Consider the following 12,085-nt stretch of genomic DNA (forward strand, 5'->3'; position numbering starts at 1 on the left):
AACGTACAATATTCATTAGATATGCCACGATTAAGAAAATTTAGAGCACAAATGATTGGTATTACCATAACTGTGAATGTCACTCAGCAGCATACTTTGACGGAGCACAATATTATTGTGAAAAATGTAACAAGCATGTCACTCCTACCATACGATAATCTACAAATTCAATAAATAAATTAATTTGTAAAATATTCAGTTTATTTAATTATTAATGTTTACATCAGGTACAAATTGTTGCTTAATGTTGCTGATGATACTGGATCTGCCACGTTTACCCTTTTTTATCGCGAAGGTTGTTATCTGATGTGAAATTCGTATTCACCTAGGACAGATGTGATACACAATGTTGCAACAATGTGTAGCACAACAAAACACAATCAGAGTATCAATAATAAACAAACATTTAAAACACAAGGAGTTGTTAACCCAGTTCGGTGAACATCACCTACGTCTGGAGGATACCAATCCAGGAGTCAATTCACTATCAAGTAATAGTTCTCAGGTCACATAAAAGTCCCTCCTATACCTAAGTACTCCCCCTTAGTATAGAGCCTCTTATATGTTCACCACTATTACACAAGTGAATCAAGCTTAGCCCTTCTCCTCTAAGCTATGAGAAAACTTTCTCTAACTCCTAACAATCACTGCCACAGTGATCAAGACATGTTTATCAAAAACAGTTTGATGAGATTACAACTCAACTAAACAAATTCAACTCAGTACTTTGATGAACTAAAGCACTAAGTTGGTACAACACTCACAAGAGGACTCACAAACAAAACCCTAAAATCAATATCTGAATCTCTGAATCCGTGCACAGCTAGGGTTTACAAGTTCCTTTTATATAGACGTTCACTTGGGGCTTGGATCTTCAATGGGCTGAACGTCATAGAGTCCACTAACACACTTCTGGAAAGAATCTTCATGGAATCAAATCTTACCATAATAAAATAACAGAACCAAGTAAAACAAAATTTGAGATAGACTTGGTCCATACGATATTAATCTTGTTACTTCAGCCAAGATTAAAACAAACACGCCTTCAGAAGATAAAACGCACAGCATAGGATAAAAACTTCTGAATCACCATACAGTTAGCAACCTCACAACAAGCTTGACTTTAACGACTGAACAAGCAACATATGTAATTCCACCATGTTGCTCCAGATGTTGGAACATATGGTTGCCCATCATGTTTTGAGCAAAATGCAGCCAATCAAAAGAACTACAATCTCCCCCTTTGGCAAATTTTTGCTAAAACATGATCAGACAGCCAAACAATGCTAAAAACAACAAACTCATCCATTTGCACACAACAGCACACAGCATATGATGAACGTACCACCCTACTGAACAACATCAAACTTAGTCTGAACAAAAACACTCAAGCAACAGTACTAACAAGCAATAGTACCATTCTCCCCCTTATTAGCAGAAATTGTCAAAGGGTGCAGAGAAACAACAAAAGTCAACAAAATAGTACAACCATATTGAAGAGATGAAGGAACAAGGGCACTAATCACTAGTAGTATCATCATCAGAAGTACCAACATCATCTTGAGCATGAGCAGCAGCATTGTCTTCAAGAGGCCTCTTGCCTTTAGTCAACTGCAGAATGAGAGTGTCCACATTCTTCTTCCTCAATGTACAACTAGTAATTGTGTCCTGAAGCATCTTAGACACAGCAATAAGCGCAGCAATTGGAGTCTCAGGAGTCTTCTGAGAGGAAGTACCCTCCCCCTGAGTCATCTCAGCCAAACCAGCAACATCAGAAACATGGGCACCAGCTAGCAGCCTGGAATCAATAGTGAGAAGACTAGCTTTCTGGCTAGGAACCTCATCATCAAGGAGAATTTGAGGATGTTGACTCAAAATAATCCCACAAATTAAACAAGGAAAACCAATAGGAAGCCTGACAGCAAAAGTTTCAGCATGCTTCATAGTTTGAGCAAAGACATATTCACCAAAATCAAACTGAGTTTGAGTTCCAACCAGATAAATTAATTTTGCCAAACCTGAAGAAACATCTGAGCTATGAGTGGTAGGAGCCCAATTTGCAGCACCAATGCGATTCAAGATAGCATACTTCACACTCAAATAAGTAGAAGACAGCAATCCTTTAGCAGGCCATACCATAGTCTGACCAGCCGTGAGTTCTTTAGTGATAGCACTCAATGACAGCTCTCCATTTCCTGTGGCAACCGTGCTCCTTCCCAAATACTGGTTAATGATCTCAGGTGAAAAATGGACACACTTACCACGCACAAAAACTTTCCTGAAATCAGGATGCCCAGAAACAGTGCAATTTGCAGTCACATTCACAATAAATTCTCTCACCAACTTGTCATAGCAGCCACCTATCTCAGTAACAGTTTTCAATAACCCAGCAGCCTCAAGAAGTTTCATAATTTCTTGACAATGCAGAATCTCACCAGTCAATTCCCTCTCTTGAGCAATCCTGCGCTGATAAACATACTTCCACTTACCAACACTCTCTTCAGAGTGAAAAGAAATGTTATCCAAAGGAGCAGCAGGCACATTTTCTGGAATTCGTTTCCCAATCTTGCGCTTCCGAGCAGCAGAACCAGTATCTGACTTATCCAACTCCTCAGTTGGAGTCTCATCAACAACAGGAGCAGCATTATCTTTGTGAACCTGTCTCTTGACATTCTGGACAACAGGAGTATCATCATCAAGAATAATGACCTTCTTGCTCTTCTTGTTCTCACTCAAACCCAAACCTAACTTCTTGCCAGAGGAACGCGTAGAGTACTTACGAACAACAGTCATCTTTTGCCTCTTCCTCAAGATGATCAGAATCCTTGTTGCAATAAGTATCAACACCGTGGCTTGATTGGTTGTTGCTTGGTGATGGAACAATTGGATCTACATTTGCATGTAAAACTTCCTTGAGAGGAGTTTCCAACACTTCAGTGATACGAGAATCATCAACATCATCACCCGTACTTGGGTTGATCTCAGCCTCGGAATTCACTCTCTGAGTAGCCTCAGAGCCTCTCGTTACCATCTTCCTCTTCGCTTTGGACGCATCTGACTTGGATCGTGCCTTTTTCCCTTTCTTCTTGTGCGGATCAGATGATGGTTGAGAGATACCTTGAGCAATTGCGATTTCACTGGTATGAGGAGATGATTTGGAAACCCTTGAAGATTTTGGGGTTTTGGATTTCAGACCCATTACCTTTACCCCGTAAGCATTCATCTCAGGAGTGAGTTTCTTGCTAGAATCTTGACTCATGGTGAAGAAGACACACAGAAGGAAACACGGGTCTTCAAGAAAAGAATGGACGGTTTTGGAGTGAGTTTCAGAGATTGGAAGTTGCACAGTGGAAGTTGCAGGAGAGATTATCAAGAAACAATGGAAATTCCTGATTAAGCGTGTCTTAGAAGTAATAACAAAATAGCCGTTGGCACACAAAAATCCCTTTAATTGCTATAATTCCTCAAATAAACAGATACCCAATAACTGCCTCAATTTTTCAAACTGTGTGGCATCCAGAGCTTTGGGAAAAATATCTGCTAACTGCTTCTCAGTTGAGACATGTTCCAGAGTAACAGTACCATCTTCAACCAACTCCCTGATGAAATGATGACGAATATCAATATGTTTTGTTCTGCTGTGCTGAATTGGATTTTTGGATATGTTGATAGCACTTAGATTGTCACAAAACAATGTCATAACATCTTGTTGCACATTATACTCCTTTAACATTTGTTTCATCCACATCAACTGAGTGCAACTGCTTCCAGCAGCTATATATTCAGCTTCTGCCGTAGAGAGAGAGACACAATTTTGCTTTTTACTGAACCAAGAAATTAGATTGCTTCCAAGAAAGAAACATCCACCTGATGTGCTCTTCCTATCATCAGCACTTCCAGCCCAATCCGCATCACAGTAACCTGTTAACACTGAATTAGTGTTGCGAGAGTACAAAATGCCATAATCACTTGTACCACTGATATACTTAATGATCCTTTTCACTTGAATGAGATGACTAGTCTTTGGTTCTGCTTGATACCTAGCACATACTCCAACTGCAAAAGTAATATCTGGTCTGCTGGCAGTGAGATACAAAAGACTTCCAATCATGCTTCTATATAAACTAGGATCCACATCAGTACCTTTCCCATCCTTTGTAAGCTTGATATGAGTTGCAGCAGGAGTTCTTTTATGGCCAGCATTCTCAAGACCAAACTTCTTAACAATTCCCTTGGCATACTTACTTTGAGTGATGAATAAGGTATCTTCCATCTGTTTTACCTGAAGTCCCAGAAAGTAAGTTAATTCGCCTACAAGACTCATTTCAAACTCAGATTTCATTTGTTCAACAAATTGTTCCACCATATGGTTCGACATGCCACCAAACACGATGTCATCAACATAAATTTGAGCTACCATGAGTTCACTGCCATTTTTCTTAACAAACAAGGTTTTGTCAATGCCACCTTTGTCATAACCATTGTTGATCAGAAACTCTGTTAATCTTTCATACCAGGCTCTAGGTGCCTGTTTTAAGCCATACAGAGCCTTTTTCAATCTGTACACATGATCTGGAAAACTTGGATCTACAAACCCTTTAGGTTGTTCCACATAGACTTCTTCATCCAGGTAACCATTCAAGAATGCACTCTTGACGTCCATTTGATATAGTCTGAATTTTAGCAAACATGCTACTCCTAACAACAATCTGATAGATTCAAGACGAGCAACAGGAGCAAATGTTTCATCAAAGTCTACCCCTTCTATTTGAGAGTATCCCTGAGCAACTAGACGAGATTTGTTCCTTGTCACATTACCACTCTCATCAGACTTGTTCCTGAATATCCACTTAGTTCCCACAACATTTGCATCATCAGGTCTTGGAACCAATTCCCACACTTCATTTCTCTTGAACTGTCCCAGTTCCTCTTGCATGGATTGAATCCAGAACTCATCAGTCAGAGCTTCTTTGACATTCTTTGGTTCTATTTTTGATATGAAGCATGCATTAGAAACTAGATCCCTTGACCTTGTAATAACCCCATCATTCAGATCACCAATGATATTTTCTTTTGGATGTATCTTCTGAATTCTAATAGAGGGTTCTTTGGTAGCTAAAGGCAGTTGAGAGACAGTGTCTTCTTGTTCATTTTGGAATTGAATTGCTGGCTCATCTGGTTCCCCATTAGTATACTCATACGGTAGATCATCTTCATCATGTGCTTGTTCCGTTCTCTCATTGGATATATCATCAACAACAACATTAATGGATTCCATCATGACTCTCGTGCGGATATTATAAACTCTGTAAGCTCTGCTGTTTCCAGAATATCCCAGAAATATTCCAACTTCACTTTTAGGATCCAGTTTTCTCCTATGTTCTCTGTCAGTCAGAATGTAGCACTTGCTCCCAAAAACATGGAAATACTTCACTGTAGGTTTCTTTCCTTTCCATAGTTCATACTGAGTGACTGTGTCTCCTTGACGAATAGTGACACGATTGTGAATGTAGCAGGCAGTGTTGATGGCTTCAGCCCAAAAATGATATGGTAGATTTTTTGCATGCAACATAGCTCTAGCAGATTCTTGCAATGTCCTGTTCTTCCTTTCAACCACTCCATTTTGCTGAGGAGTGATAGGAGCAGAGAATTCATGTTTGATTCCTTCAGATGAGCAGAACTCAGAGAATTGACCATTTTCAAATTCTTTTCCATGATCACTTCGTATTTTGACAATCCCACTCCCTTTTTCCCTTTGCACTTGGAGACATAGTTCTTTGAACACTTCAAAGGTGTCTGACTTCTCCTTCAGAAATTCTACCCAAGTGAACCTGGAAAAATCATCTACACAGACAAAAACGTACCTTTTTCCTCCCAGACTTTCCACTTGCATTGGCCCCATCAAATCCATGTGCAGTAGTTCAAGCACTTTTGATGTAGTCAGATGTTGTAACTTCTGGTGAGACATTTTGACCTGCTTCCCAATCTGACATTCACCACAAACCTTTCCTTCTTGAATGTTCAACTTTGGTATCCCTCTAACTACTTCCTCAGCAACAATCCTTTTCATACTCTTAAGATTCAGATGACCTAACTTTTGGTGCCAGATTCTAACTTCATCTTCTTTAGACATCAAACATCGAGCAGACAAAGATGTTGTTTCAGAGGTCCACATGTAGCAGTTGTCCTTTGATCTAGCTCCTCTCATCAGCACATCCTTGTTCTTATTTTTGACAACACACCCAGACTGTTTGAACACCACCTTCAAGCCTTGGTCACAAAGTTGACTTATGCTGATCAAGTTTGCAGTTAACCCTTCAACTAGCAAGACATCATCAAGGTTTGGAGATCCTGTGTCAGACAATTTTCCAATTCCTCTGATCTTTCCTTTGGCTCCATCCCCAAAAGTAACAAAGCTCTTAGCATGTGGTTTCACTTTCTCAAGATAACTTTTTACTCCTGTCATGTGTCTGGAACACCCACTATCAAAGTACCAGTCTTCTTTTGATGATGCGCGCAGAGAGGTGTGAGCAATGAGAGCAGTAACATTAACCCTAGGCTTCCACTTTCTTTTGTCTGGACTTTTCTTTTCATCTTCTCGTGATACACCTTGAAGCATAGGATATCCATACAGCTTGAAGCAATATGGTCTAATGTGACCAAATCTGCCACAGTAATGACATCTCCAAGTTGAATTTTGATAGTTCCTGACTTGAGCATACGAATGTGTAACCGATTGCTGGGGCCTGTGGTTCCACATTTTAACATTTGATTGCCTTCCAATCTGCACATGTTCCTTGGTCATGTTCTCACTTGCCTTGTTAACAGCACGATAATCAAATCCTATCCCAGTCTTATCACCTGCACTTTTTCCCACATCAAGAATTTCATCCAGAATATCAGTGCTTTTGCTCATCATGCGAATGGACTTGGTCATTCCTTCCATTTTTGAGTTCAATAAGGCAACTTCTTCAGTTAGCTTCTTCTTCTCAGCTTGAAGGTCAAGGACTTGCTTCTTTTGTTGCTGACCATAGATACATGCTTCTTTCCACTTAGTGTAGAGAAGTTTATAGGCTTTAGCAAGTTCCTCATCGGAGATTTCCTTGTCACTGTCTCCATCATCTGAATCACATCTAACCATGAATGATGTTACTTTGTTTGCTGTTACATCTTCACCTTCAGTATCAGATTCATCATCAGACCAAGTGGTGACCATTCCTTTCTTCTGTTTCTTTAAGTATGTGGCACATTCAGCCCTGATGTGGCCAAAACCCTCACATTCATGACATTGAACTCCTCGGCCATTTCCTGCCTTGTCTTCATCTTTCATTTTTCTTTGAAATTGCTGATTCTTGAAGTTGTCAGGTCGTTTGTCTTGCACATTTGGCCTTGATCGTTTATCCAGCCTCTTCAAAACCTTGTTGAATTTTCTTCCCAGAAAAGCAATGGCTTCAGATATGCTTTCATTAGTTTCATTATCAGACATATCATCATCTAAATCTGTGCTTGAGACAAGAGCAATGCTTTTATTTCTTTTCTCAGGTCTATCATTCTGAGTCATTTCAAAAGTCATCAAAGATCCAATAAGCTCATCCACCTTGATACTGCTTATGTCTTGAGCTTCTTCAATAGCAGTTACTTTCATGTCGAACTTCTTGGGAAGAGATCTGAGAATCTTTCTCACAAGCTTCTCCTCTGACATTTGTTCCCCTAAAGCGAATGAGGAGTTTGCCATATCACGCAGTCTCATATGAAAATCAGAAATGGTCTCATCTTCCTTCATCTTTAAGTTCTCAAACTGAGTTGTTAGAATTTGAAGCCTCGACATTCTAACTCTGGAAGTCCCCTCATGAGCAGTCTTGAGAATCTCCCAAGCATCCTTTGCCACAGTGCAAGTGTTGATCAATCGGAACATATTTTTATCCACTCCATTGAATATAGCATTCAGCGCTTTAGAGTTGCCCAACGCTTCCTCATCCTCTTCTTTATTCCATTCATCCTCAGGTTTCAATTCACCAACAGATGACCCTTCCTTGGGTATATTGACCGGATGTTTCCAACCTTTGACAATAGCCTTCCAGGTCTTGCTGTCAATTGATTTAAGAAACGCAATCATACGCGCCTTCCAGTAGTCGTAGTTGGTGCCATCCAGAATAGGTGGTCTATTCACAGAACCACCTTCCTTTGAGTTGTCCATTGGAACCGAATCAGTCTTCCCTGGAGCTCACCCAACCAGAACAGGGTGCCTGCTCTGATGCCAATTGAAATTCGTATTCACCTAGGACAGATGTGATACACAATGTTGCAACAATGTGTAGCACAACAAAACACAATCAGAGTATCAATAATAAACAAACATTTAAAACACAAGGAGTTGTTAACCCAGTTCGGTGAACATCACCTACGTCTGGAGGATACCAATCCAGGAGTCAATTCACTATCAAGTAATAGTTCTCAGGTCACATAAAAGTCCCTCCTATACCTAAGTACTCCCCCTTAGTATAGAGCCTCTTATATGTTCACCACTATTACACAAGTGAATCAAGCTTAGCCCTTCTCCTCTAAGCTATGAGAAAACTTTCTCTAACTCCTAACAATCACTGCCACAGTGATCAAGACATGTTTATCAAAAACAGTTTGATGAGATTACAACTCAACTAAACAAATTCAACTCAGTACTTTGATGAACTAAAGCACTAAGTTGGTACAACACTCACAAGAGGACTCACAAACAAAACCCTAAAATCAATATCTGAATCTCTGAATCCGTGCACAGCTAGGGTTTACAAGTTCCTTTTATATAGACGTTCACTTGGGGCTTGGATCTTCAATGGGCTGAACGTCATAGAGTCCACTAACACACTTCTGGAAAGAATCTTCATGGAATCAAATCTTACCAGAATAAAATAACAGAACCAAGTAAAACAGAATTTGAGATAGACTTGGTCCATACGATATTAATCTTGTTACTTCAGCCAAGATTAAAACAAACACGCCTTCAGAAGATAAAACGCACAGCATAGGATAAAAACTTCTGAATCACCATACAGTTAGCAACCTCACAACAAGCTTGACTTTAACGACTGAACAAGCAACATATGTAATTCCACCATGTTGCTCCAGATGTTGGAACATATGGTTGCCCATCATGTTTTGAGCAAAATGCAGCCAATCAAAAGAACTACATGATGAACAAAAAAGACAACGAGATATTGAAAAAAAAATGGAAAAGGTAAACATAGTCATGTCAAAAAAAGGTACATTTTCATTGCTCACTTAATTCATAATATATTAATTTTTTCGTTTTAATTTAAATTCAATGTAGACCGGGAACATGGAAGACCCCCCACAAGAAATTGTAGATTTAGTGCACAAAGAATTTCTTTTCAAGGTTGAAGGGAAGGATAGATGCGGAAGGTGGTTTAAATCAGCATTTAACGTCTTGAAAATTTGCAAGGACCCACAAATAATTTCAAAATTCAAAACAAAGGTAAAATTTTAAACTTTTATTGCTAAATAATGATTATTTATATCTACATAATGAATTTTGATATTTCCGATTCAAATGTAAAATCTCTGATTGAGGTATTGGTCATCACTATTGTCAAATAGGTTTGTTTTAGACATTGGTCATCACTATTTCAAAATATGTTTGTTTTGCAGACAATCACTAAAAGTGTTAAACGAAACACACCTCCACCTATAATTAAAGACTCCAACACACTTATTAAACGTCGTTCAGACGATGGATCCATAACAGGAGTTGTTGGAAGTAACGATGCAAAAATGTTCAAAAAGATCAAGTTTTCAAAGAATTAGTAGCATTTCCTCAAGATTGTTTACAAATAAATAGCCTATGTGCTAAACTTTCACTTTTATGTCTTTACCCACGTTGACAATGTGTCTTGTTTTGGTAAATTGATCTCGGTGGTGACTTTAAAACATTTTGACATTTGTTTTTCGTATATTGACCATGTTACTAAAATATTCAATAAAATCGTTTTATGTTTGCAAATCTTCGTGCATACGTCAATTTAAATGTGCTTTCGACCCTTAAGCACATTACTTTGCAAAAAAAATAACCTACACCACAAATGTGTAAAAAACGAAAAATAAATCAAATACCTATATAGAATAAATAAAAAAAAGATATTAATTGATTAACAAAAATAAATTCAAAATTAAATTCTCCGTGCAAGACACGAGTTAAAAACTAGTACATATATATATACTATCGAGTTGAACATGTTTAATACATAAATTGAACCGCTTAATTCATGGTACAGTATAGTCACATGCCACTGGGCGAGAATTGACAACAACCATGACAGGTTCAAGTTGATCCTCATAATTTAACTTGTCTTTATTCTCTCTCTATCCCATGTCACGCGTTGTACGGGCATAAGTGGTGGTTGTTCCACCACAACGTGGCAGCTCCACCTCTTCCAGCACAGGTGGCGGCGTGTCAAGAACTCATGGATCCACATACACCACCTCTGCCTGCACTGATGTTGTTGTGGTGGTGATGACAGTAGTGATAATGGTGTTGCGATGAAGCGGATCACATGCTCTGTGACCAATGCCAATATCATTAACCCGAATATCATGACGATGGTGTTCCATGGTGGTGGTGGTGGTGGTGGTGAATGGTAGTGAAGCTTTGCCTTTGGGTGAAACTTGTTCCCCTCCGACTTGTCCCAGTTACCGAATTCGTCTGGTAAATTGACGGCAGGTGTCTGAAGAATAATTAGGGTGGGAAAAGAGGAGTTCATCATCATCGAAGTTGAGATGACTAAATAAATGAAATAACTAGCATTGGCTTATCATCTAAACTGAATCAGACACGTGTTCAGCTGTAACCTACTTTAAACATGCAAATTGAAATTAACAAAAAACAAACTATGCAATTACTAAAGAAACAAATTATATCTTTAAACTCTGCTTCCTTCTTTCGTGTGTACATGTGGGTGAGCTAGACAATTTCTTATTATCCCTTACTCTCAACAAATGGTACACAAGTTGTCATGTTTAATATTCCTTCTTTCCTATCTTAGTTCGACAATCAACTTAGCCAAATCCATAGGACATATATATGCACTAATTATTGAGAGGAATTAAACCACATGTTTGATACACATATACACGTAGGACAACTTAGTTTTCTCTTTAATCTAATTTAAAATTTATCAAAATGAGGTTATACATGCATTAATTATTAAGATGACTTGAACAACATGTTTAATACATATATATACGTAGGACAACTTAGACTTATATATACATGTTTAATACTTAGGCTTAAAAAAAATGTAAGACAACTTAGTTTTCTCTTTGATCTAATTTAAACATTTATCCAAATGAGGTCATACATGCACTAATTATTGAAATAATTAGTGCATGTAATTGATATTTATCATCTCCTCGAGGTGACATTTTAATTTCCTCTCCTTTTTTCTTCTTCTTTCTTTCCTTATACTCTATTTAAAGGTTAAAGTACCCCTTGTACTTCATTAATATAATTTATCTTACCTAAAAAAAACTAATCACTAAGATGAATTGAACAACATGTTTAATATATATATATATATATATCAAACACTGAATTGTTATTAATTCATGAATGCATCACGTGTGATACACGTGCATTGCACGATGCTTTTATTTATCATTTTCAATAACACAATTTTAGTTTTAAATAAAAATTTTTATTGTGTTTTTTCTTAAATAGTATTTTTGTAATTTGCCATCTGCATATTACATATATAACTTAAAAATCATACACATACATAACACAATTTCTGTCAATTATTATTTATGCAATTTAGGAAAGTCAGCTTTTTAAATTATTAATTATGCATGGAAACTCAGTAAAAAAAATTGAAATGAAATTGTTTTATATTTGGGTATTGCACAGTTTTTAATTTTTAAATTTAATTTTTAGGTTAGAACATTGGCTTATAAAAAAAATGATATTAGTGGATATTAGTACGGATTGAATAAGAGTACTCTGTCGATATTCATTATTATACTGAAGTAAAAGTGGTTTGGTGTTGATTGTGGGGTCTACTAGAGAAACTTTTAAGAG

The 12,085-nt window shown here is 37.7% G+C and overlaps 1 protein-coding gene across 1 annotated transcript; it reads right to left on the reverse strand.

Annotated features, from left to right (window-relative positions):
- Positions 1-1,518: 1,518 nt before the first annotated feature.
- On the reverse strand, positions 1,519-3,259 carry LOC130734394 (uncharacterized). The gene is made up of 2 exons (XM_057586764.1): positions 2,801-3,259; positions 1,519-2,673 (listed from the first exon to the last, which is right to left on the reverse strand). The coding sequence occupies exons 1-2, from the start codon at positions 3,257-3,259 to the stop codon at positions 1,519-1,521; spliced, it is 1,614 nt and encodes a 537-aa protein (XP_057442747.1).
- Positions 3,260-12,085: the final 8,826 nt, after the last annotated feature.

The sequence above is a fragment of the Lotus japonicus genome, chromosome 1 (genome assembly GCF_012489685.1).
Source record: "Lotus japonicus ecotype B-129 chromosome 1, LjGifu_v1.2".
Lineage (NCBI taxonomy): Eukaryota > Viridiplantae > Streptophyta > Magnoliopsida > Fabales > Fabaceae > Lotus > Lotus japonicus.